The sequence below is a fragment of the Toxoplasma gondii genome, chromosome VI (assembly GCF_000006565.2).
Source record: "Toxoplasma gondii ME49 chromosome VI, whole genome shotgun sequence".
Taxonomy (NCBI): domain Eukaryota; phylum Apicomplexa; class Conoidasida; order Eucoccidiorida; family Sarcocystidae; genus Toxoplasma; species Toxoplasma gondii.
The window spans coordinates 1,374,246-1,400,209 of record NC_031473.1 but is presented as its reverse complement, the minus strand read 5'-3'; the positions used below and the strand labels follow the sequence as shown (position 1 = coordinate 1,400,209).

Sequence of the window (25,964 nt, the reverse complement as noted above, 5' to 3'; positions counted from 1 at the left end):
GTTACTCGTCAACAGTGGTGCATGCGCAGAGACGCTGCTTATCTGATCTGAGTAAACGCGTCGTGTCGTCGACCTGGCTGCTTCCTGCATGCACTCTTTTGTACAAGGGGATGTGAATCGCGAAGCGCTTTTCACGGGGGGGGGGGAAGTGCCTGTTTGTTTTCTCTCGCAATCTCTTTCGAACGAGACGTCGAAACAGGCAGGAGCGAAGACTGCACGCACCGCAGCAAAAAGAGCGCTGCTCCTTCTTCCCCGATCGTGAGAAATACTTTCTGCAAACAACTGCCTTCCATAATGTTCTAAATAAACAACATGTCTGAGGAAAGGAGAAGCAAAGATGCCCCTCGGGTTGGACGAAGAGCTTCACCCCTCTCGAAACCGAAACGCTGGCTGCGAAATGGACACCCTCGAGTATCCAGTGAAACGCCCACAGCTCCTTCCTGTGATTCCGTCGCCAATTGACTCAAAGAACAGTTCTCCCAAATCCAAGAAACGCAGTTTTCTCTCAAAGCCGATTGTCGCAAAGTGAACTCTCATAATGGGGAAGTGTACAGCAGTCGCAGGAAGTTCCTCGTTGTCTCTCAGGGGGGTTGCGTTTCTCGCAAGTCTTGTGTGTCGCTGAGATGATGAAAAAAGAGACTTTTGCAGATCGTTCATGCGCGCCGTGAAGCTTTGAGAAAACTTTTCTCTTTACACGAAAATGACTGGTTTTTGGAGCGGCTCCACATGCAGCAGGGTGAGAAATACGCACAACCAAGACGACTTCCCCAACTTCGCTTCCCTGTCAGAAACGCACCCTTCACGGAGTTCATGCACAGAAAGCACACATTTCTCGTCGTACGCAATTACAGAGCGACCGCAAGGTCGAGGTTTTTCTCTCCAGAGTCTTCCACTTTCCAATTTGCGAAGATTTGTGAAGGCATCTGCTTCCTCCAGTGACAAAGGAGCACATGCAGCGTCGAGACCTCCCTCAAGATCTCTTAGTTCTTCTTTTCTCGTTTCGATTTCTCCCTTCTCTCCTCTTTCCCCTCCCCTTTCCTCTCCCCTTTCCTCTCCTTCCTGACTTTCACTCTTCCCTCCGTTGTTTCTCCCTTTCGTGGTGTCGCGTTGTTTTGCGTTCTCGGTGTATCCCTCAGTCAACCGCGATCGCTGAGAGTCGAGATCGCAAGTCTCGAACATGCCGTTTCTCCCTCTTGCGGCTTCGTTTCTTTGTGTCCGCTGCATGCACGCGTCTTCAAGGCCGCGGGGCCTGTTGCTGCGCAAGAAGGAGGTCGATTGCTCTGTTTAAGTTCCCTGAAAGGAAAGGGAGAAAAGTAAGAACTCCAGAGAATGGACGACAGGAAAATCAGAGCCTTTGACTTCTGGCGAAGAAAAGCCGACCTTGCAGAGGAACGCCGCAACGGACAGAGCCGCATGCACACATGCAGACCTTTGCGTTCAGCTGAAGAAGGGAGTGGACGCAACGGTTCGATTAAAAACATAAAAAGAGTAAAGGGATCGACTTCCGCAGCATCGGTTCTCAACTGCCTTCTTGCTCTGTGCCGTTTATGGAGTGACTCGGGCCGAACTCGGGAGCACCCTACTTTCTAAAGTATCTCCGCTCGCGCTCTTTACCGGCTGTGGACTTTCTCCACTTTTGAAATTACCTCCAACAGTTTCGAGAGCGCGAATGCACTGCGCTGTGTCTGTGAACCCCATCGACCTCAGAGTGTCCAGCTGAACTGCGTAGCGAGAAGCCAGCGCTGAAAAAAACGCAGAACAGTCTTCTCCGAAATGAGAAAACAAACAGTCGAAAGAGAAACATACACTTTACCTCCACAAATGCAGAAATAATTGTGCACATTTGTCTACATAGATGCGCTTGTGTAGGTATTGACGTATCTCTGCGTACTTGCATGCATGGCTACGTGTCTATACACGGATACAGACTTCCGCGTAACGCTGTATGGACCTTCGACATATGCTCACAAAGGCGATTACCATACAAATCTATTTATGTACGCTGCAGAATTATCTCCATCTCTACTATCCAGCCGGCGAGGACAAGCAGGTCTACCTCACGTACTCGTTGCATGCAAGTGCTCTCTTGAACACACGCTTACAATCGACCTGCATGCGCATGCGTCTACACACCCCATGGATACACATACATAAATGTATAATAGATGCATGCACTGACTCACATACACAAACACATACAGAGAAAGATGTATGGAGATATGCATACGAATTTGTTCGCGTTTACACACATAGATCTATGTGCACGTATGAAGAGTGTGAGGCGGCGCGTGGATCTGCGAAGATGCAGAGACAAGAGTGAAAGCTGAAAAGGGAGGATGTCTTTACAAACCGGACCTGTGGCGCCTGAAGTTTCTGCATCCTGAGAGAGCTGTACGAGAGAATTTGTCTCCTCGCGTCCTTCCTCGTTTGATGGTCCAGGAGGAAACTCAGCAGCAAATGGAGATGAGTCCACCGAGAAAGGAGACAACATCCCCAGGAGTCCAGGAGTCCCGAGAGAGAATGGCGGCTGCGATCCTTGTTGTGCACTTCTACAGGACGCAACGAAAGAGACGAAAAGAGACAAAGTCTATGAAGCCGAGAAAACAAGAAGGGAACGCGGCATAAAGAGAGGAGACACAAACAACGTTAAACCTCGTAGAAAGAGTCGGAGGTTCAAAGACACAAAGAACTCTCTCTGGAACTTCGCAGAGGCAGGAACGAGAGGCATCACCAAAAAACAGCGTTCTCTGACACTAATCCTTCCACTTTTCTTTTCCGTGATAAGCACGAAAGCGCATGCAAACACACGGAAAAGAGACGCTGTCTACACAGCAGACGCAGAGGCCAAAGCCTTTTCCATCAAACAAACATACATGTGTGTGTATGTAGATACGCATACATACAGGTAAGCATTTAATATATATAGGTATACATTTATACAGTAGTTTACATGTTGATTTGTTCGAACTTCCTCATGTCTCCAGTGTTCCTTAGTGTGCTTCTTAGGATATGCATTTACATATACATATATATATATATATATACATACATACGTGTACATACAGATAAGCATGCATATGTATACGCATATATGGACGTACATGTATATATACAGAACACGGGTGTATATATATGTCATTTTGAAGAATAGATTACCGGTTGATTTGTTCGAATTGCCTCATGTCTCCAGTGTTTCTTAAGCTGCTTCTTAAGAGGTCCATAACCACCCGGAAGGAGGAGCCTTGTGCGGAGTCAGCAGTGCCTCCCTCCGGCCTTCCTTCGGGAGCACTTCCAGTCTCTTCCCCTGGGACGCCAGCCGCGGACAGCGACGCCGCTTCACGCGCGGGTCCAGAGTCACTCTCTCCGAATATAAGCCGAGTGGTGGGCGCCTCGCTTGACTCGGTCCTCTCCGCTGCAGCGGGCGTCGAGTTTTGCACAGGGCGAGGCGGAGACACGCGCATGCGAGCAACTGGGAAGCCCAAAGGTTCTTGGGGGGAAACCGCAAATGCAAGGTTCTGCAGAAGAAGGGGGAAAGAGAGAAGAAGCGACCTGCGGAGAGGAAAGCTGCGATCTCGTTTCGGCAAGAGTCAGAAAGTGGAGAGAAAGAAGCAGAGAGGGGACGACACAGCCAAGAGGAAAGAAACGAGAGAACAACGAAAGATAGGGACAGTGAAGAGGAGAGAACAGAAGAAGAGAGATGTTAAGGACGAAAAAGTAGCGGGTCCTAGAATACGACAGGAGAAGCCGGCAGATGTTGTTTTCTGCGGAGGTCGTTCATCGAGAAACAGGCGCGACCTACATTTGATTGCGCGGAGGAAGGATTGACAGGAAAAAGACCTCTTCGCAAAATCCGGTCGAACTGCTGAGAAGACGCAGGTGTTTCCGACGGCGGTGAGGGAGGCTGAGGCGCTGCGTCACACACAAAAAGGTCATAAAAAATGGAGAACTAAGGAGCAAAGACGCAGCAGAGGGCAAAGAAGACAGAGGCAGCAAACGACGGTGGCTGGTGACTCTGCAGAAACGACGGAGTTCCTTCTCCCCTGAATCATGCTGAAGAGCGGACCTATCTCCCAGATCTCTTCTGCCTCGACACACCCCGTTTCTCAGTTGCCTTCCGCGTCTCTGCAGCGCTGGCGCTTTGCTCACCCCAAGGATTCGGCATTTCCTCGACAGGCTCGCATGCATTCCGAGAGATTTCGTACGCCTGTCGCTGCGCCTCTGAAGCTCCGCCTGCGTCTGCCGCAGCCGCGTCGATCGTGGCAGCGTACATCGGCTCTTGGATCGTGTGATACATCCGCATCAGTGCGTGGAACCCCTGAGAGACACACTGCATGCAGCTTACTCTGGTGATGCACCCGACTCCAAACGTCTGTGGAAATACATACAAAATACAGCTGTGCTAGTGTGCCATCACGGCGATCTTCTACACACCTATATCTACATAAAGTATATATATGCATATCTATATCTATATCTATATATATATATATATATATACATGTATATGTATGCATACGCGAGTGTGTCGGAAGGACGTAGAGCGAAGAAGGATGCATTGCGAGGTTCCTAGACAGAGACAAATGCAAATTCAGAGAAATGAGAAAGACAGACTGCATGTGTCTGTGTGCACGTGCAAAAGCCGGGAGTTCCTGGAGCTCCAGTTTACGAAGGGCGGACCGAATCGTGTGCACGCATGGAGTCGACGGAGTGTGCGTACACCCAGTGCATGCGCCTCGATTCGCGTTGCCTCCGCCGAGAACCGCCGAGCAAGTCAGTCACACGCGTTGGGCTCCGGAAAGAAAGTTTGTCATTTTTTGTGCGGTTCCACTTCTTTCTTATGACGGAGGGTCTTGGACTGTGTCTTGTTTCTTGTCTCCGTTTTTTTCGATCCGATTTTTCTCCACCTACCCCCGGGAGGGCCTCGATGTTGGCCATAGCGCGATCTGTGCTGCGCATCATCTCGCGCAGAAGAGCAGGGTTCCTCGCCATCTGAATGGACTGGCGGAAAATCTGAGGCGGCACACACGCACAAAATGAGCTTCTCATGGAAAGGCGACCTGCAGAGAAAAGAATCTTCTCGTCCACATCTCCACGTCGACGGTGTGCACCGTGAGGCAGACCGGCTCACGCACACTCGTCCGGAAGCGACTCAAGTGTACATACACCTGCTTCACCCACGCGAGAAAGGCCCCAGAGAAACACAGCGAATCTCGCTAGGCGCATGCGCACAGGCAGACATCCCCAGCGATCCCCAGACAATCTCACGAAGATCTCCGCGTATCTTCAGGTGCATCGTTCCCACCGGCCATATGGTACATAGACAGGCGGACGACCGCAGGTGTACGCACACCGCAAGCACACACGCACACACAAAAGCAAGCATATATACATAAATACACATATATATACAAATATATATACACACATATATATAGATATATTTGTATACGGTGAGCAGGTTCAGGTATTTGCTTTGTCTGCATGCGTGGAGGAGTTCAGCAAAAGGAAAGCAGCTACTCGACCCCAGGAGTCTGTTTCGAAGCTCTCTTTAAGTCGCACCTGGGGGTCGCTCAGCAAGTGGTTGAGTTCTGGGTTCTGTTCGCGCAGCTGCTGGAGCTGGGGATTCGAATCCATGACCATTCGCAGAAAGTCGGGGCTGTCGGTGAGTTGCTGCATCAAGGGAGACTGCATCAGTTGCTGCACCAGGTCTCGTTCACCCTCGCCCAGTCCAAACGGGTGAACCTCTGTTTGTGCCAAGTCACGAATTTGGCTGCCTGAACAAAGCAGAAACCACTGTGAAGCTGCATGCACGCGACCCCACGCTCGGGTGTCTCGACACCGCAGAGCCGCACGCGTCGCCTGAGAACCCCTCGCCATGGGAGACGCCGCGAGTGGTGAGAAACTCGTTACGACGAAAAGAAACAGCGAGAGAGGGAAGTGCGCGGAGAAAGAGGTTCATAAAGAGATTCATGTCGGGTCACTGATGGAACGTGACAGAGCAGATTCACAGTGAAGAGACACCAAAATCAAAGGAGAAATACATGCATATGCTGTCTCTAGAGGGATACCGGTAAAGACACAGATCGATGCGTGGAGAAGCATCTTCAGATACAGAGACACCTGTGTTCATTAGAGAGAATAGAACGAGGATCAGAATCCGCACTACCTCCACAAAAAGTCGCCATAGCGTTGCGATCGTTCCGAGCTGTACAGCAGCTGTGCATGCGCATTTTTTCGGGTGTATAGGCTCACTGGAGATGCCCCGAGTCGAACTCTGGCCTGCAGAAGAGACTCCCGAGGACCGGGATGCGGCGCCTCCAGCGTCTCGATTGCGGAGCAGGTGGACTATGCAGTTCGCTGTGATGTCGTAAGAACTGAGACACCGACTTCCCTGCATGCACGCCACCAAAGAAGAGTTCCGAGTCACAATCGCGCAAGGTACAAGGAATGATCCTTATTTAGATAGAAACACACTCATATTTCTGTAGACGCTTCACCATGTTGTTCCTTATGAATATGAGCACCTACATGTAGAGTGTTATTTGCGCACCGTTGGTTCTACGCATACTTGAGTGTACAGCCCCGATTTTCTCGGTGCCTAGGCCGATGCACACAGAGATGGTCACTGGATCGCACGCGATGGTGTGTGAGTCTTCGTTCAGCAAAGAAGGAAACTGCGTCCAACTCAACAACGAAAGCTCGCAGTGCGGGCGTTCCCTATCCTGGTCCCTCAGTCGACTGTATAAGCATGCATGCAGACATACTTATGTATATATATATATATATATATATATATATAGGTGCATCAATATGTAGTGTTTGCGAGCCGATCGAGGTCTGCATCTCTCTACATATACGTACCGGCGGGAAAGAGTCTACGGGGAAAACGAGTGGAGAATGACAAGGCATACGGAAATGAAAAGATGCAGCTAGAGATCCTGCTACATAGGAGACGGAAAAAACTCGAAACGGCGAGACTGAGAAGTCGAGACAGACACATGCAGAGATGCATTTTCGTCGACTGGCAGAAGTGTGCCCATGGTTTTTTTCTGAGAAAGGAAAGTGAAGCTGCGAATGTGAGGACATTCCTGGGCTGTTCCTCACCTGTAAGACTCGTCCAGAAGCGACGAGTCTTTGCTCTTGAGGGGGAATATGGACGATGGGTTCCAACCGGTTTTTCCACTCATCGACCGAGATCGCTGGATCGACTCGGACGTGCGTTGTTTGGCCATTTATCAGTTTGACTGTCACAGGAATCTCAAGCTCTGTGTCGCTGTTCCCTCTCTCCTTGCTCTCGTCCTCGGATGCTTCCTCGCGCTCTGTCTCGCGTTTCTCGTTTCTCTCTCCCCCGTCTGCGGGTGTGAGTGCCAGAGTCGCCTCGCGTCGATCTTCAGCAGACGCGAGAGGAGACGGCGGGGAAGAGTCTCTCGGCTGCAAGGAGTCTTCAGAGTGAGAAGACCTGCGCGGCTGCGAGTGATCCTCCATCGCGCGCGAGCAGACGGTCTCGAGGCAGGCTCTGAGAAGAGCGACCGGGACTACACGCGTGTCGAGAGAACGTTTCTTCGAGCGAAGACGCGAGAGGCTCCTCAAGCGGCAAGACGGAAAAAGGAAAATACGGTATTCGAAGCGAACTCTGTGTCTTCTTTACCGGTATACATCCACATATATACACGTTCTATATGTATATATCGGTATGTATGCATATATATACATACATATATGTATAGAGATACCTATAGATATCTATAGATATATGTGTGTGAGCGAAGAAGAAGGAGTCAGTACTCTCTCTGACGCTTTAGACGAGCGGAAAGAGGGCCTTCTGGAGACGTCTGGGGTGCGTTCGAGGAGCAAGAGAGGTCGAAAGTCGAACTTTCGCCAGAGCGGCGACGAAGGCGTTGTGGATCTTTTGCAGATTCTTCGGAGACGAGTTTTCAGGAATCAAGAAAAGCAGTGCCGGCAACGAATACAACGCTGTGTTTCACAAAAAAGAAGGTCAACCGGTTCTTTCCATTCTCTGTTTAAGAGACGGGGCGCTGACGGCGTAAGTGCCTGGAGAGACTTTCAGTGCTCTCTGCCGCTGTCGGCTTTGTGGACCTCTCACACCCAGGAGGCGAGGCGACGAAAAGCATGCAGAAGATCGAAAAAAGAGAAATCGAAAACGCTGGAAAACGTCAGAGAAATCCAGAAGTCACGCCGAGACCGGAACGCGACGACACGACAAAGAAACCGCGTGGACGTCCGACCTCGGCAAGAGGTAGAGCAGGCCGGCGAAGGTGCAGGGGGAGCTTCGCTGCGCGTCGAAAAGAAGGTCGCAAAGCCGGAAGAACACAGAAACAACAGAAGCGGGGAGCGTACGGCTCTTCCTTTGTTCGTTCTTTAGGTGAAAACGAAATCTCGTGGGAGTGGAATTAAGAGATTTGCCGTCCTTTAGTTGTCCTTGGACTCGAGAGGCATCTCGGCTCCGAGCGTGATGACCAGGGCGCGTCTTCAAGGTAGAGAAAGGCGAGAAAGAAGTCTATTGCTAATGAGATTCGTTTTTATTTCGTTTCCCCGGCTCGGTTCACGTTTGGCCAGAAAAGTGAGCCCGTCAAGCGGCCGCGAAAGCTCTGGAAAAGTCGTTTTCCACGGCGTGCGCGGTCCAAAAACGAAAAGGTGTGCAGCAAAGTTCCCGTCCACAGAGTGAGAGGAACGCAACGAGGAGCTGTCAGAAGTTTGCAAGCAAAAGCAAGGGGTTCGCAAGGAGACGCCGCCAGTTCCCTGCGAGCTGAGAGAGTGCGAAAAAAAAACGTTTGTGAGACTCTCATGTGATAGTCGGGCTAGCAAATGCCGCGAGGAACCGCAGCGGCAGAAAGGCGTTGCGTCGCAAGGTTGTTTCTGCGTGGCGTTCGATTCGAGATTTCGAAGATGCCTTAGGCGGCTTCGGGAGTTTCGGTGAATTGGAAGAACGCAGACAAGCGGCGAGGCAGCGCGAGCCTCTCTTTCCCTGTGCGGCGACTTGGACTTGGCGTTTTCCGCGTGCGGCTGCTCACCCGCGCTGTCTGCTGCGGCGAATTCGCGCGAAAAAATGCTTTTTGGTCGCGAAAAGCGGCCCGGACATGTCTTCCCCACCACGCCGGGACTGTGGACTGACACGCGGCAGCCAGTTTCGGTTTTTGCGTGCCTTGTTTGGCAGCGAATTCACTCACTATCAGAACTGTGAGAGCCGTCACGATTCACCCCAGTAGTAGCACAGAGGCGCGTCTTCCGCGATTTGTCTCTCTAAGAAGTCTCCCACTGCGGAGGGAAAAAAGCTCAACGCGCGCGCGTACCTTGTCAGTTTGGCGTTCTTCTACTTTATTGGCGACCCAGGGCTGATTTTTCAGCCAGAATTTCCAGCCGACTGTATTCCAGTCCATTCGCGCTGCTTCGCCCCCGCGACCGATCGAGGAGCGAGGACGAGAATTTTTGTGGGAAGTTTTTCGAAGTGGCGCCGTTCTCTGGTCAACGGGCGCCGCGGGTGTGTGAAGACGCGACGCCGACACAAAGAACTCGACTATCGGACTCGCGTTTCCTTTCGTAACAGCGTGTATAGTTCCATTTCCCGTTGTTTTTCGCGGTGGCGTGGCGCGTTTCACCTAGCCCGCAACTGGTTCGCGTGCCGTCCACCCCAGCGCTGCGGGGAGGCAAACTCACCACGCAGAAATCCGTTTTTTCTGTTTTATCGTCTTCGACCTTTCCTTTTGAGGAACCCCATTTCGGGAAACGGTTTTCTGCGTGGCTCGGCGCGAGGACTTCTGCTCGTCCGCTGCTGTGTCCCGTCGCCGTTGCCCCACGTCGCGCCGTCACGGTCGATTATCGCATGTCTTTCTTGAGTTTTCCTCTCTTTTCTTCGCGAGACAAGATGAACTCTGTCAAGCCACCTAGACCCGGCCACTTCCTCTTCACCTCCGAATCGGTGAACGAAGGCCATCCCGACAAACTCTGCGACCAGGTATCCGACGCCGTCTTGGATGCGTGCCTCGCACAAGACCCCGACAGCAAAGTTGCTTGCGAAACGTGCGCCAAAACAGGCATGATCATGATCTTCGGTGAAATCACCACCAAAGCCTCTGTCAACTATGAACAAATCGTCCGCGATACCGTCAAGGTACGTCTGCAGCTTTCTGTCGACATGGACATGACTTCCATACATGTGCACGGACGTGTCTACGGGGATATATGCGTATGGATCTCGATATGGATACATATATTTGTATATATATTTATATACGGATTGTTCGGTATAGAAGCTTTCCTTGGTATTTTGAGCTCGCGGTTCCATAAGTGAAGAGGCGGGATTTTGAAGAGGTTGTGGGGGTGGACATGGTGCGTAAGAGGATGTTATCTCGCCTTTGTATGGGTGGCTGGCGTCTGTGGCAGGATATCCCTACGGCATACGAAGATTTCTCACATATGCAGACGAGAGGACAGTGGCTTCCGTGTGTCTGGTGTAACTGTGTGTACTGGCCGCGTTCCTTCCGAGAGCCCTGGAGTACAGTCCTTTGTTCTGTCACGTGGTAGTTATCTCTGTTACGAGGAAAGTGCGCCGTTTCGTTTGGAGTGGAATCAAAGACTTTTCAGAACTTCTTTCTCTCCTCCGCGGGTGTCTCGTGGAAGGTGACCCTTCTCTGGCGCTGCGTGGCCAGTCTTTTTTTTTCACCTTCGCGCTTCTATCGTTTCCGGGCTCGTCAGGAAATTGGCTACGATGACGAGTCCAAAGGTCTCGATTACAAAACGATGAATGTCGTGGTGGCGATCGAGGAACAAAGTCCCGACATCGCGCAGTGCGTGCACGTGAACAAGAAGGAAGAAGAAGTCGGCGCAGGCGACCAGGGCCATATGTTTGGCTATGCTTGCGACGAAACTGAGGAGTTCATGCCCCTCTCACACTCGCTTGCCACCCGTCTCGGCAAACGGCTCACGGAAGTCCGCAAGCAGGGCATTCTCCCGTACATTCGCCCCGATGGAAAAACCCAGGTGAGGCACTGAATCTCAAACGAACCACGCAGAGTGGCAAAGGCTGACAATCTCACATGTGAAAGGAACCCGACACGTCTATATATATATATATATGTATATTTGCATTCATATGTATGTATCTGTTGGTTAGTGCCTGCACATATCCGCGTATATATATATATATATAAATGTGGGTGTATGTATTGCGATTGTTCGTTGTAGGACACAGATGAGGGAAGGTTTAACTTCGGTCACGTTTTTTCGACGTAGGAAACGTGTGTGGTTTTCGATTTTCTCCGAACCGCATGTTTCAGGTGACTGTCGAGTACGAGGACCGTAACGGAGTTCCAGTTCCGAAGCGCGTGCACACAATCGTCATCAGCACACAGCATGCGCCAGAGGCGTCGAACGAACAGCTGCGGGCGGACTTGATGGAGCACGTTGTGAAGTACGTCGTCCCTCCCCAGTACCTCGATGAAGACACAGTCTACCACTTAAACCCGAGTGGGAAGTTCGTGATAGGAGGTCCCCACGGCGACGCTGGTCTCACCGGCAGAAAGATCATCATCGACACGTACGGAGGTGAGAATTTAGCGATTCGCTGGAAACCTCGGGGCTTTCGGCGTGCAGAACCCGAGAGAGAAGAGCGCAGCGAACCGGGGTGACTGTCACTTGGTACGCCTTTTACCATGAGAGTACAGGTGAAAGGACAGGTGTACCGGAAGTGAGGACGCTGCGGCTCCAAGGATTGGTCTGAGTTCCTGTTTCGTAAACGTTCTTCTCATGTTGTGTCACGGGAGGGAGAACGAGGGAAACCGTCACACGCCTTTCTGTGCTGTCATTCTTTTGTGTGTTTTCTCTAGGCTGGGGAGCTCACGGAGGAGGCGCATTCAGCGGGAAGGACAGCACGAAGGTGGATCGGTCTGCGGCGTACGCGGCGCGGCGCGCGGCCAAGTCGCTGGTGGCGAACGGCTTTTGCAAGCGGTGTTTGGTGCAAGTGTCGTATTCCATTGGCGTTTCTCACCCTCTCTCGCTGTTTGTGAACTCGTACAACACTGCGGCGGAGAACTACACGGACGAAATGCTGCTCAAGATCGTCATGGAGAACTTCGACTTCAGGCCGGGTGTCATTTTGCGGGAGCTCCGCCTCAAAGAACCGGGCTTCAAGCGCTTCGCTGCGTACGGCCACTTCGGCCGCACCGAGGAAGAGTGTGCGTGGGAGAAAGTTGTGGACCTCTCGCACTGCAAAGTGCCGAGCAAGTCTGCGTAATCGCAGAGGAAAGCCGGAGCGGGAAGGGTAGCACGCGGTTCCTGTTCCGCCCTCGATGTGAAGCCGAGACAAATAGAGCCCCAAACGGAACGAGAAGCGTGCGTCGCCCGTGCCTGTGCGTCGGCCTTCGATCCTGCATGTGCTTGCAATGTGCGTGGTGTCAATGTGGGGGCGGTCCACAGTTTGCAGTGCTTTTCGACGCAGAAACCGATGTTCGAATCCAGTGTTCTCTGTGCCACTCGAGCAACAATGGGTCTTGGAGACCGACACAAGCAAACAATTTTTTCCACAGGATTTATCAAAAAGTTGCCTGTTCGCAAAAACGCTTCGAGCTCGAAATCCAACCGCAAGCGAGTGCCCTAGGCGACAGAGGCCAAGCCGGCATGATGTGTTGGTACACTTACGTCACCTGTTGTCCCTGGTGTTTGTTACGGTGCTTTCCGTTTGCTGAATCGATTATCGGAGCAGTCACCGGGTTTCATCCCACACAGATATGCACTTCGTTTGCTCCGCCTGCTCGCTAGAGAGCGATCCGGCTCAATAACCCGAATGCAAAGACAACGCACGGTGAAAGAAATACTTCAATCGAAGCGTTATGCCAAACTGTTTTGTTGCGAGTTGAGAACTCACAATTTTGCCTTCGTTTTCCGGAGCCCTTTGCAAGTTAACTTAATCTACGAGCCGCACAGGAACTTTGAAGAGCATCAGTGGGCAATAAAGAGGAAGATTACGGTTTCCTTTTTTCGCGACAACGGCAGCGAACTCTTCCGTATTGGAAGCTAAGCAGTTCGCCGTAGCCACAGAAAATGGGGTTCTTTACTTATAATAGCAAAAAGCGCACTCTGGTTTCTTGAATACTGTTCAGCAGAAGGGATGGCAGTGAGGTTGCCTTCTGCATCGACGCTGAGCTCCGATCTATTTGTTCGTGGTGCGATTTCCCGCCATAAAAGCGCAAAATGACGGTTCTTCTTGAAATTGTCAGCTGTCGTTTCAATCATAGTAGATGGTAGCAGAAGTGCCTTACCCTGACAGTCGATCCTTGGCAGGACAGGCATCCAGCGGCCTTTCCGCTGGGGAAAGGCCCACGATGTTCGCTGCAAATGTTAGTAAAATAATAGTGCGACCTTTTCAAGCAGCATGAAGACTGTCGTTTTGATTGTCCGTACGTCGATTTCGATCGGCAGTTAACCGGGGCTGTACCACAGTAGACGGAGTTGTGCGTTTTATGCTGACGTTAGAAGCGATAAGCTAGGCTTCTGCTTAAACTGCGGAATCAACTAGGCCCAGCATGATAGAATGATTCGCGACAGTTCAATGCTCCAAGCAAATCGCTGCACCGATGTCTCAACAAAAAGGGTTCAGAATGCAAGGAGCGATATCCAGTCTATCTGCTGCAGTTGAATGACATGCAGTGAATCATACACATAACATCAGTTTCCAACAGTCCTTCAGTTCTTTTGTGTTATATTTTGCAACGAGACGGTCTAGCAAACACAGGATGCTGTCGACTTTTTCCCGCTTCTCCGGTCAGGGACTTTAAGAGAAGCATTCACTCGCGACAGCCATCCGTGTGACTACAGACACGACTGTACGTGCATCAATCAGAGCTCGCAACGCCAAAAATCTCCAAGCCTGTATCATCACAGCATAAATCTTCCAACGACGCAGCTGTCACGGCAGACACCAGAAGCAAGTCGCGGCAGTACGGAGACCAAGTGACAAATCTGGTAGACCAAAGAACGACAGGCACTTCGAGTTTTCCACCCCATCTCAAAAGAGAGGGTCTTGATTTGCGTACCCGCATCTAGTTACCCAGCGCCTCTTTGAGTTTCTGGCGTACTACTTCTTGTTGCTCTTTGTTGGCATGCAGGAAGCCCTGCTTCTTTGTCTTCTTTGAATGCACCAGCTTCCCATTGATTCTTATCTCGAAATTTCCGGTCGTACCAGGATCCTCATGGCCTGTCAACCAAGTCCGCAAAAAGACGTTTTGCTTGTGCATGAGCCGGAGTTGACTTGCACAACGCGAAAATTTGGTAAACACGATTATCGCTCTTTCTCTCGTGGTACCTGAAGGACTGGGAGGGGAGTTGGTGCTACGTCAACAAGAATAATATTCCTGTAGTTGCCTGACTGTTCGTGGCCATCGCACACGATTGTCTCGACCTCGTGACAGAGCACCTCCGTTATATGCGTCATCAATACGCTAGTGCATGTCTGACTAATAGGGGGTTCTTGGTATGTGAAAGGTCACGCATAATAACACCAGCTCAAGATCTCGTACGTCTTTTACGATAGAAATACGCTGCGTCCCCGTAACGTATCACGCTCTAACAGCTTACACACCTAGATTCTGACGATTCCCCATGCAGAGTTAACAACTCTGAATGCACGTAAAACGCACAAAATTTGAAATGCTAATGCCTTCTCACCTTCGATCGACACACGGCGCAGCTCCGCATCGCTAAGCCATGACCGTATAAGAGCTTCAGCCCGATCGAAGTAGGGCCGATAGCCTCAGCCACCACAAAACTGGATGGTAATTTCGACCGTCTGCTCCATCTTGGCTACTGCACAAGGCCATCACCGCAGATCAACACAAAACATATTAATTTCCAAGAAAACAAGGAAAGAATCGAGCGGGAAAAGTGGAAGCGTTACATTCAGGACAGATTCAATTCTGCGCGGAAAGACGCCCCCTCTACAGCCGGGCAGCGATGCCTTACCTTCTATGGGCGTATTCATCCGCAGATATACACGGGGTGGGTTTTCAAAAAGTTCTTCTCATAGAAAAATGAAAGTGTTCGACCAATGAAGCTTGTGCTGCGAAACCGCATGTGCGGTGGGAGCACTGGCTACTGAAGGTTACTTTTGGCCCGCTGGTTTAGCGAAGCCCGCAGCGCACTCTTCGCCATCGCTCTGACCGGTCCAGATGAGGGATTAAAGTGATGCAGTGTCTCGTGCAGCCGTACACCGGCACTGCTGCACATTCCTTAAGTGACAGCAGATAACGTGAACTACAAGAAAAGGGTGGCCTTGTGTATGCATGACCAGAATTGTTTTCTTGCTGTACCGTGTGGCACGTCGTCCACGTGCGTCATTTTGTGGGCGTCATGAACGCATCTAGTAGACGTATTGTCTTGCGTGCTCACTCAAAAGTGATTCTTTTTTTCACGGTTACGTGTAAAGAAATGGTGGGTTCGGTTTGTCAACGTCCTGAAACTGAGGAACGAAGGCTGTTCTGACCGGACTGATTGGCAGCATGGGTGACCCACTTCACGTGAGCACACAGGAATACGCCAACGGGGAAGCAACACCGGCAGGTGATTTGGTGTCCGCAAATTGGCAGTTCGCTCTCGAATTCGCAGAAGTTCCCTATTTCCTAAAACAACCAGAAAAATACCGCATCATGTTCCACAAGTCCACTCTGGTGGTAAAGTGTGCTCCCGACTTCTCTATGTAATGGCCCACATACGTTATGGCCGGTGGCACCGACCACGTAACGGTTGAAGTCGGTCAGAACGTCACGTCCGAAAGGTCTGAAAACCGTAAACCCACAGTTTGCCCTCACCATGAAGGCAACCAGATACAAAAAAAGTCCAGTGTGTTCCTATTTTTGGTAGCTGAGCCTGGCAGCGTTGATGCCTTCCCGGGTCTAGCCACGGTAGATCCGGTTCAGCACGAGAAGTACACCGGTGTTACTATCACTGGAATCAACAAGTTAGTCAGGAAGGCGAAGTACAGTCATGCATTTCATCACTGCTACTTGCGATTAGTTTCCTCCCGCAATAATGAAAGGCTGATCCACCGAAGTGAAAAAATGGCAGACGGTTTTGTCCGTGTTTGTCACTGCAACCAACGTTGTACGCGGAAGATGCACCTGAGATACGAATTGCTGCCGAGATGTGCGCGGGTCTCTCGATGCCTGAGTGAGGCTGTCAGGCTCTGCATTTCCTGGAAGTCCACGGTTGAACCAGCAGATCGCGGTACGGTGCTCAGCGGAGAGCGAGCTCAACGGCACTTCAGGATAAGCCTGATACTTGTGTATGTACAGGGTAGGTTTGGGCAACCGCAAGCGAACCATTCGAGAATATCCAGTTCGTGTGTCCTTGACTTTAGTCGTGAATGGGAGAAGCCAGTGTGCGAATTTCTTTTTGGCAACAAGTTATCGCTTGTTCATCATGATGCTATGTTTCGTATTGGCATCGGTCGCATGGCTGGGGACGCTCTCTGGCGCGTGCGCCGACGAAGCGGAAGGTATCCCGTTCAAGTTCCGACCACACGGCCCTAAATTAGAAGCCAAAATCTACACGCCGGTTCGTCACCGGATTCCGTAGGTGGTTTTGTGAACCAGTTGTGCCGAGCATAGTTTCGTATGGCTGTCTGCGTTTCAGGGGAGACGAAGTTCTCTACAATGCCGCATCATTCCCCAACCCATTCGTCGAACCGCAGAAGTGCACCTTCTCCACAACGTAACGAACCTTTCACGCAGCTCTCCACTGTCACACGAACGGGCCGCGTGTGTTGATCAGGGCCACACACTCTTGGTTATGCGACCCCGACCACCTTCTTACACCTCAGGAGCAGTCCACACTCGAGTCTCGGCTTATGAAGCTTCGAGACTCGACAGAGCATGACTGTCCAGACGGCCGAAGGCACTTTTATCAGGTACAGAGCGCAATCATAAAAACCTCGAGCGACTAGATTTGTCGAACACCTCCCTGGAGCAGGCAGCGGTCGCGGTGGCCCACGATATCTATGTGCCCGAGGATCAGATTCCACAGCAGGCGGCCGACGAAATGGCTCATGCACTTCTTCGGTCAGACGGGCAACTAAAATTAACGTGCAGCAGTCAAGTGTCATCGATGGCAACTCTCCAGACAGTGGGGAATCGGCAACCGCGGTTGCCATGACGGCATGCTCCTCTTATTTGTCAAAAAGCGAGATTTAGCCGCCCTTGCTAAGCGAGGTTAGTGGCGTTCGGGGCGTTCGGGAAGGACAGTAAAAACAGAATGTTCGCAGAGGGGGTAGAGCCGGAGTACATAACAGAGGTACGGCTCAACAACAGGGGAAATCCCTGAAATCGTGTTTTAACACCGTAAATCAGGCATTTACCACCATCCTCAAGGCACGAATGCACCTTGCATACGTAGCCTCTCAGTCAGCGGGAGACGCTGTCATAAGCGGAGTCGACATGCTAAACTATCAATTGCCTGCTACCAGAGCAGGTAAGACATGACGCCGACTTTACAACAGCATCCTGCCACACATGCCTTCGTCGTCCTAGGGCCCGGATGGGTGGCGACAGTCATTATATCTCTCGCAGCTCTCTACGTCCTTTCTGTCCTGGTGGTATACTTTGCAATCAGCAGGTTTATGATGAAAGAGGCGCACGCGGGAGACGAATAGTGGCGTTTGCCATTCAGAAATAAACCCTTCTTCACGTGCATCCAGAAGAGCACATAACTTATTCGTGGCGCAAACAGCACCGGGCTAAACGGATCCTGTCATTAGTGAATTAATATGGCCACCCTCAGTGGGGCGCCGGAACATGGCCATCGACGTAAAAGTTCCGCGTTATCTGCGGAAGACGAATCTTTGCGTTATTCAGATCGGGCGTGACATGAATTTGACACCCAAGTCGTGAGCTGCAGAAACACCCAGCAGCACCATCCCAGTAGCTAAGACCAATTTTGAGCTGTATTTCCTTGACACGAGCCGAAACTCAATCCCAACAGAACCATCCTGGTTTAGCTATTTGCTCTGCAAACGGGGCTCGAAATCGCGTAGTATAGTCTATTTCACATCTTACGTTGGGGTCAGGCACGCTGCCAGGTCAAGCATGTCTTCCTCTTGCTCCGACGGCTCTGGCAGCTCATCGTAGACCTCCGGTTCCAGAATGACGTGGCACGTTGAGCACGAGCAGGCTCCTTCACAGGCACCTGGGGGCGAACACGTCCAGACACCATGATGCTATGATTGTCAGCTATACTTTTGTCTGTCCAGAACTCCTGGACCCGCGTACTGCGATTGCTTACCTTCAAGTTCAATGTTGTTCGCGTGAGCAACTTCCAGGATGGTGTCTCCAACCTTGGCCTCAACAGTCTTTTCTGTATTGTCGGGAAGTACGAAAGAAATTGTGCTGAGAAGAGCAGCACAGCACGCCTTATCATATCAGCAACTGCGCATTCTGTCAGAGGACCCAAACATTTCCCGTGAGCCACGTATCTCAAAGCAGTGTTTCTTCATTTGAGTCGCTTTCCGCCTGCCACGCTCCACTCCATAGCTATAAAATAAAGGCGAAATCACCACTTGCACAGGATTCCAAAAGCTCCTAGCTGCTAGAAAAAACCTACACAGTTTGCGACGATGACTTTTCATAAGCTGGAGACGCAGCATTCGAGGCTACATGGAAGGCTCGCTGAGAGAATTGCCGCCAGGTACACGGTTGAGAGGAGGCAAAAGGAGAAAAACGCGCATGCCAGATTTCAGCTATTCTTTCCCGTTGCAGTTCGCTAAAGTATCTTCTGCAGCTGAACCGCGCCGCTTTGAGCGCTCCGACGCACGGACGGAGTACCATTGGAGCTCGACCGCATTGAAGAATTGGGGGCACAACTTTGCTGACACGCAAGCTCAAAAAAAATCGACGAAAGGCACCATGAATGAGTGAAACACTGCATATGAAACTCGCGAATGACACAGTTGTGTAGCATCGTCAAAGACCGGCCCAAACGCTGTTCTTCTGCCCGGCTGAACAGCGCACAGGCCGCATACCCGATGCCGAGAGTTTACCCCAGGCTCACTTCAGAAGGAAGCATGGCCAGATTTCTGAAAAGTGGACTGCACAACTGTAAAGGCTTGACTTAATTATTGATCAAAGGTAAAAAATACCGAGATCCTACTTGCGAGCGTACAGTCTACCGTAGAATGTGTGAAGCCAAGGGAGCTGAACGTCGTCGAGTGCTTCTGCATGCGACAAGTACATGCAGCGAAACAGTGAAAATGCGCGGCCGCTTACTGTGCAAGACGCCTTTTTCAGCCCTAGTTTCTGATGCATTTGGCGTGTGTCGCTATCCATATTTTCCTCGTGGCCTTTATCGTTCGAAGGTGACTCAGTCGGAGGGGCGCGCTGCAGTTGTTCACACGCCATTGCCTCTTCACATTTCTGCAACGAACCCCGAGTCTGCATGCACAAGGTGTTGGACCAGTCTCGAAAGAGCCCGGACGTATCGAAATTCAAAGACCATCAGCATTCCAGTTCGATTAGTCGGCTAAAGCCTTTTGCTAGTGATACCGGCTTGAGGAGGTTTCGTTCCTCAATCTCAGAAAAGAGGCGATTTCAAATGGGTCATCCTCAAATTGCTAGCGGGGGCCCCCGAGGTCCGAGCGACAGCATGAAACGCGGAAAGTTCTTCAGGGGAAAAGTGAATGGAGTTACCAAACAAGACGCGGCAGATAAGAAAGTCAGGAACAAGACAGCCAAGGCAAAGGCGCGAGATCTAAGACGACTCTTGCAGAAGAAGCGAGAGGTGCGCAACAGGAACACCAGTGGCGTTGGCTGCCTCAAAACTCCTCTCATTTCTCCTAGAGACACAGGTGTGGGCAGCTGTTTAGCGGCTACATGCCTCCACCTCCGTTTGCCGAACTTCAAGACAGTCTTTTTTTTCATTGCTGCCTCCAGGAACTGCCGCCGGAAGTCGTGAGCCGTCTAGAAGAGGAGATCACCTCCCTCGACAGTGTCGCCCTTCACCAAAAGAAAAATGAGAAACGCAAGCGCTTCCTGGTGAAGCGAAAACAGCTGTATGACAAAATCAAGTTCTACGGTAAGCGATCGAGTGTCTTCACTGTCTGGGTCTTGCGTCCGTATTTCTAAACTGGAGATGAGACTCAGACAAGTGTTACATGTATCTGCAAACAGAAATCGACTTTTTCCACCAGTCCACAAGACGCATTCGTTTCGCTGCATTGTCTAAGCCCCTCTGAATCCATTTTCCTGGCGCGTTTTCCTGAAGAATTGTCAGTCAACCTTGTTGATCTCTCATTTCCTAGTATCAGTAGGTTCTGTGCGAATAACTCAAAAGTATCTGCTGAGAATTCGGTAGTGGTTTGGACTGGACAGCAGACCCTCCAATGTGACCTGGCTCATGGTACGCTTCGTTCGAATGTGGATTTTCTTGTTTTGTTCGCCGTCGTGAATTCCGTTTCTCAGAAAGGCGCTTTGCTTGCGTTTCTTTGGTTCCTCATCGGTGACTGACTCTCAATCGCAGTAGCACTGTACAGTCGCAGAATTTTTAGCAGCATGAACAGTTCCTCGATTTCCGTGAACTGAGGTGCACATTAGAGTATCTTTGTTGAATAGGAGACATCCATTTTGGGAGTTACGGATATCCACCTGAGTTCGAAGAGTGCGACACATTCTAAACCTCTACATCGGGGCGCTATACCTTTAACTAGAAGTTGCATACTAGGAAATGCACGAGGTGCTTCAGAGGCATGTTTCTCGTTTTCGTTCGCATGAAACTCCCGTGGCTGTGAATCTCCCCGCGCACCTGTCACCGCACTACATCTGGTAATCAGAGAGCTGTATACACAGAGAGAATGTATTTTTCACTGCATCTCTGCATGCACCTTGTTCCAGCGATTTGATTACGCTTCGATAAACGCATCTAGTGAAACAAATATGAAGTTGACGTGGAGATCGACCGCAAACATGTGGAGGCCGGGGTTTTTCTCTTGATCTCATTTCTGCTTTACCGCATGTTTCCGCGAACCGACACTAGAGGGTCAGAGGTTCCCTTTATTTTGTACTTTTCTAGCAAGAATTGAGGCTTCTTGAATTCTAATCTTCAGATTGTGTAAGCATATCCATGTCGGCCCCTTGAGCCCCTGTTTCATTTTTATTGAACAAGAGTCAGTTAGGAAAGGTAGTTCACCGTCACACGTAATGCGTGAGCTGGCTTACGGCACAGACTACGTTGTTGCACCTGTTCATTTCGCATTATTTCTTGTATTTTTTATGATGCCCACCACCGTTCCTGTTTCAGAGGGCCAGAAAGTTCGGAGAAAGATCAAGGCAGAACGTCGCGCTTTGTCAGAGCTTTTGCGTCGTCGCCGAGATGCAACAAATGCAGAGGTGGATGCATGCACGCTGGATGCGTCTATAGAAGAACATCAAAGCAACCTGCGAAAGCATCTTGATGATCTTAACTACATTCTGGTACGTCTACGTCACCAACAACGGACCTAGTGGGCCTTTCTACCCAGATGAAGAGACAAAGAGATGTCGCATGCAGATACATACATAGATAGTGGAAGAGATGTCGCAAATAGATGCATGTAGGTATGTATGTACATCTGCATATGTTGATAGATGAGCGACAGGAAGGGATGCGATTCGTACGCGTGCCTTTTGCGCGGGAAACAGAGGAGGTGCGAGGCTTTTGGCCAGCCTGCGGTGCTGTCGCCACCTGGAGACGTTTTGTTTTCCAAGATAGGACGTCATGTTTTATCCTCGTGTGTAAGATAAAATGCACACAGGATACGAGGACAAGTCTTCAGTTGAGGCGCATGCACGGCAGTGCTTCACTTTCCGCGGCTGTGGCAATTCGACTTTGCGTCCCAGTGTTAAGTCAACAAGCAGTGCATGACTCGGAAAGTGCAGTCAGTGGATCAGTGGTTTCTCGGAGTGAGGGGGAGTCTCCTCAGCTATTTTAGGTAGTGCTCTTCGACCAGCAGCATGCATCTTCAATGGTAGATTAGCTACAGCCTCATGCCGTCTTACCGAACGGGTTGTATGTTTCCTCTCATTTAATGCATGTTTGCTGTTCTTGTGCATTTTCGAAAAAGCGATATCCTGCAGACGAGCCCTACGTTGCTCTGTTCCCTTCTGGAGGTGAGGACAGCAGGCCACTGGAGATTGAGGGGGGGAGGTTGCGTTAGCTCTTGAAAATGCGATTTTCGAACCACCAAGAGAGACTGGAATAAGGAGTGACAGGAGTTCGGTAAGCAACAGAATCGCGACGGAGACAGAGGTTTTATGTTTTATCGCGTCGTCGCCTCATGTGCGCTTTCTCATGCCTTCGTGAAGCTCACAACTGGAGGTGTCTTAGTCGTTCTCCGTTGTCCTGTTTCTGAATGTGGATGTCGTGGATTGTGTCGTGTACATAAGATAGAAATGGTGCACAAGACTGTGTCGAGTCCGAAGAAAGTTTGAGATTGTGGCGAGACTCTTGCTGTGCCTGTGGGCGTCTTTTTTGATGCAGAAATGTATCTTTTTTATTTACGCGGACAGTCTGTTTTTTGCATTGGTGTGGGTGTTCACGCTGCAGGTCCAGGATCAGAAGAAACGGAAAAGAAACGAGAAGAAATGAGGGTGAAAATCAGACAACAGGTGAGACAGTGCATTTCGCCGGACCTTGCAGAAGCCAGGGACACTCAAGACTGTCGCGCAAGTGCCGGTTCCAAAACAGCAAGCTTTTCCCGTCTGCGTTTACACTCTTGTCTTTGCAGCAGATGTCTTGGTTTGCAGCCCCGAGAGACGCGAGCGGATCTCTGAAGTGTTTCAGGACCACTTTTGTGATCTGGGAGGTCTGTGGAGCTCTTTTCTGAGCTGTACATCCATCTCGGTTTTACTCAAGTCGCATATTTTTTCGATGTTTGTCCGTCGACTGTGCAGATTCTTCAGGAGCGCATCGAGGATGAGAACGAGGACAATGCTGAAAGTATGTTAATGGAATTCCAGACACAATTTTGGATATGAGTTTTTCTGTGCGGCTTTTATGTGCCTTTGATAGTCGTTCTTTGTCACGAAATTGCCCTAATATCTCGTTGTTTGTTCCATAAACTTCTGTAGTTGCTGACAAGCGCAAAAATGTTTCTTGTCCTGTCAGATATATTCGCGTGTGAGGTCGATCCAATGCAGCAGTCTCTGCAGAGGTGAAACGCCAAATCCTGTGACAGAGGCGACCCAGCGTGGAGATTCTCATTCCCGTCCGTTGTTTAAATTGCATGTTTTTCGGTGAAGTTTGTGGCGCATGCAGTTCAGCGTTCGCAGCAACCAACTTAGGTTTTAACTCGTCAGTTGAACGACGTGCCACCTGTGTTGTGCGCCTTGGTTTTCTTGCTCTGTCCCGCTGATTGACCGCACACCTGGGCCTGCGATCCGCGACATGTTTATTTTAAACGTTTTAGACCAGCATGTGAAGAGTCGGGCGGCCATCACCCGACAAGGATTTCCTGCCTTTGGACCTTCGTGATACAGCCGCCGTTCTCATTTTTTTTCATCAGGAGAGGAGGAAGACGCCTTTCTTGTGGCGGAACAGCCGAGCGGTCCTCAACACCGGACTTCAGTTATGTTCGACTCCGATGGATCAGTTGTGGCGGAAGACGAGGAAGAAAAGAATTTGGAAGACGTTTTTGCGGAGGCTCCAGACTGGGTCGAAAGCCCGGACGACGGCACAGCGGGTCGAGGCGGGCGGCGCACTCGGGGGTCATCCCGAGGAGGTTTTTCCGACAGAAAACGAAGTTCTCATGAACATCAACACGGGGTCCGCGAAGCAGGATCCCACGGGAGAGGCGGTGCACATACAGACAGCAGAGGGAGACAGAAGACGTCTTCTCATCGAGGACAGAAGCACAGTGCTACCCTGGACGGGGGACGAGGCAGTACCGGCACACGCTCAGGCAGCAGAGGGAGAGCGGGGGTGCCGGGTTCGCTAGAGAAACGGGAGGAATCAAAGGAGATTCGAGAGCGGAAGGGCGGCAATTCCAGTCAAGGAACGGACAAGAAACAGACACAATCGCTCAAGGAAGGGAGAGAAAGACGCGAAGGCGAAGGGAAACGACCGGCGAAACAAATTGAACAAATTGGTCTCTCCAAAAGATTTGCTGGTGGTAAACATACAGTATTTGAGTCTGACTCTGATTAGCTCGTGGACGCCAGGAGTCAGTGTCAAACTTGTTGGAAGTTTGCTTGAGAAGAAGAAACTATTTTTCAATGCAGCTGCATGACTGTGGCGCGTATGCGAGTGCTGGTAAAATACATTCGTTAAAAACATGCAGAACGGTCAACGGGTTAACCGCTAGTTTCTGGTCTTTTGGACTCGCACGATCTAGGTAGATATAACAGGCAGACACTCCGGGAATATCGCGACTTGGAACTTTCCAGGCTGCCGATTTCTGGATCGGTTCAAGTCAAACTTCCAGAGAAGGAGACCGACAGAGACAACGCCCATTCTATCGCACCTGGTATCGGTTTGAGAGTTTCGGGCTACAAACGCATTTTTAGTTCAAAGGAAGCAACTACTGTTAATCAGTTTACGTCTCGTCCTATCTTCTTGTATTTAGAGAACGCAGAATCTGGAATAGGCGTGGAACCTAGGATAAGCTACCAAGTTCTGTGATGACCCAGTTGGCCCGCTCGTGTTTGTTGGCATCAAAAGCAGAAATAAACAACATATGGAAACGCGTAGGTGGATTGCCCAGTTCTGAGAGTTCCCAATAACTACTCCCCCCCGCTTGGCTGACTGGTCTACGTGGCAACTCGAACCTGCTACTCGACTCGGAGCTTGTACCCCAGGCCGAAGTAATAAATCTTTCCGGAGTCTACATTGTGTCCGTCTTCCTCGAGTGTGCATTGCTTGCTGTCACATCGTTCCTTTAAAGGAAGCGCGAAGTTACAAGCCGGCTGTCCGGGTCAGCTGCAGAACTCCGACGCTGCTCCGGTGTATGTACTCTTGGAGAACACACACACACACACACACATGCCCGAGATTCGCGCTGTTTCTGTTAGTTTTTGTCCGGTCGGTTCTCGCATCGCGAAGCAAAGACCCTTACTAGATCTAGAAAGGCGAAACAATGTATTTTCTTCATCGAAATCGCCTTTTCAGTGCAAAACTGCCGTTTTGACCGTACCAGTATCTTACTACTATAAAATCTACCACTGTCTCTTTCCTGACTGCTCGTCTCGATTGCCAGAACACGCATATGAAATGCAAGGACTAGGGTTCGAATTGCTCTCTGCAACTGGAAGCACGGTCTTATCCACACGGTGTGCAGAGTTAACAGTGCCCTTCCAACGCCGCAGGCAGACACCGGGAGGCGTGCAACAGCTGTACCACCGTAGTTTCCCATATTTTCTGCTTCGTTTGAATCGTTCTAGTCACCCTGCAAGTATAGATACCGCGCTTAACGTTGCCTTTTTTCTCACATGTTGGTGACGGATGCTAAATGTCTATCATCCGGGTTTGCTGTGCTTCCTCGAACGGTGCTGCAGGTCTTCTTCCATTTTTCTCACAGTTGCTGCTGGAGTCTTTCATATGCACCAAAACCGTCCAAAAAAAGGCTCTGTCATGAGGTACCCCGCGAGTGGGGTATGCTTTTCTAGTGTACGGTTCGTTCCGTTCTTGCAGCTTCTGAGGATAGATCCGCCTCTGGGGGCCTTTGCCGGAACACTCAGCCGGCGGGAAAGTGCGCGTTGCGGATTGCCAGAGGCGCCGGGCCAGCTTCCTTAAGAACGTTTGGGTGTAAAGTAGAAGAAAGTTTTCAGATGGAATGCCACGCAGAAAAGAAACAACCCCTACTGTAAAGTGAGATAAGAACATGAGGAAGATCCAACCATGTGGAGTTGTTACAGACGCCCACCAGCCGGTTAGCAGGGCAACTTCAATCAACCACGCGACATTTTTTAGGTACGAATTTGGGTTGGTCGGCACAGAAT

General features: G+C 50.5%; 5 protein-coding genes across 5 annotated transcripts; 3 read left to right on the top strand and 2 right to left on the bottom strand.

The window, feature by feature from the left end:
* Positions 1-443: 443 nt before the first annotated feature.
* Positions 444-8,936, bottom strand: TGME49_240700 (ubiquitin family protein). The gene is made up of 10 exons (XM_018780611.1): positions 7,105-8,936; positions 6,253-6,391; positions 5,560-5,774; positions 4,909-5,010; positions 4,147-4,315; positions 3,800-3,909; positions 3,157-3,515; positions 2,356-2,549; positions 1,647-1,742; positions 444-1,293 (listed from the first exon to the last, which is right to left on the bottom strand). Exons 1-10 carry the CDS (start codon positions 7,483-7,485, stop codon positions 1,235-1,237), a joined length of 1,824 nt encoding a protein of 607 aa, XP_018637606.1. The 5' UTR covers positions 7,486-8,936; the 3' UTR covers positions 444-1,234.
* TGME49_240690 (S-adenosyl methionine synthetase) lies at positions 7,945-12,543 on the top strand. The gene is made up of 4 exons (XM_002366647.2): positions 7,945-10,129; positions 10,714-10,998; positions 11,295-11,562; positions 11,844-12,543. The coding sequence occupies exons 1-4, from the start codon at positions 9,842-9,844 to the stop codon at positions 12,248-12,250; spliced, it is 1,248 nt and encodes a 415-aa protein (XP_002366688.1). The 5' UTR covers positions 7,945-9,841; the 3' UTR covers positions 12,251-12,543.
* Positions 12,544-16,293: 3,750 nt separating this feature from the next.
* Positions 16,294-17,985, top strand: TGME49_240680 (hypothetical protein; the record flags this gene model as incomplete). Its single annotated transcript, XM_018780610.1, has 8 exons — positions 16,294-16,580; positions 16,642-16,719; positions 16,780-16,915; positions 16,978-17,066; positions 17,128-17,216; positions 17,270-17,298; positions 17,355-17,475; positions 17,535-17,985. The coding sequence occupies 8 exons, from the start codon at positions 16,294-16,296 to the stop codon at positions 17,654-17,656; spliced, it is 951 nt and encodes a 316-aa protein (XP_018637607.1). The 3' UTR covers positions 17,657-17,985.
* TGME49_240670 (adrenodoxin-type ferredoxin, putative) lies at positions 16,606-19,180 on the bottom strand. The gene is made up of 4 exons (XM_002366645.2): positions 18,604-19,180; positions 18,286-18,389; positions 18,060-18,189; positions 16,606-17,895 (listed from the first exon to the last, which is right to left on the bottom strand). Exons 1-4 carry the CDS (start codon positions 18,825-18,827, stop codon positions 17,781-17,783), a joined length of 573 nt encoding a protein of 190 aa, XP_002366686.1. The 5' UTR covers positions 18,828-19,180; the 3' UTR covers positions 16,606-17,780.
* Positions 19,181-19,301: 121 nt separating this feature from the next.
* On the top strand, positions 19,302-24,329 carry TGME49_240660 (hypothetical protein). The gene is made up of 7 exons (XM_002366644.2): positions 19,302-19,776; positions 19,929-20,070; positions 21,292-21,464; positions 22,094-22,139; positions 22,576-22,637; positions 22,923-22,968; positions 23,534-24,329. Exons 1-7 carry the CDS (start codon positions 19,435-19,437, stop codon positions 24,172-24,174), a joined length of 1,452 nt encoding a protein of 483 aa, XP_002366685.2. The 5' UTR covers positions 19,302-19,434; the 3' UTR covers positions 24,175-24,329.
* Positions 24,330-25,964: the final 1,635 nt, after the last annotated feature.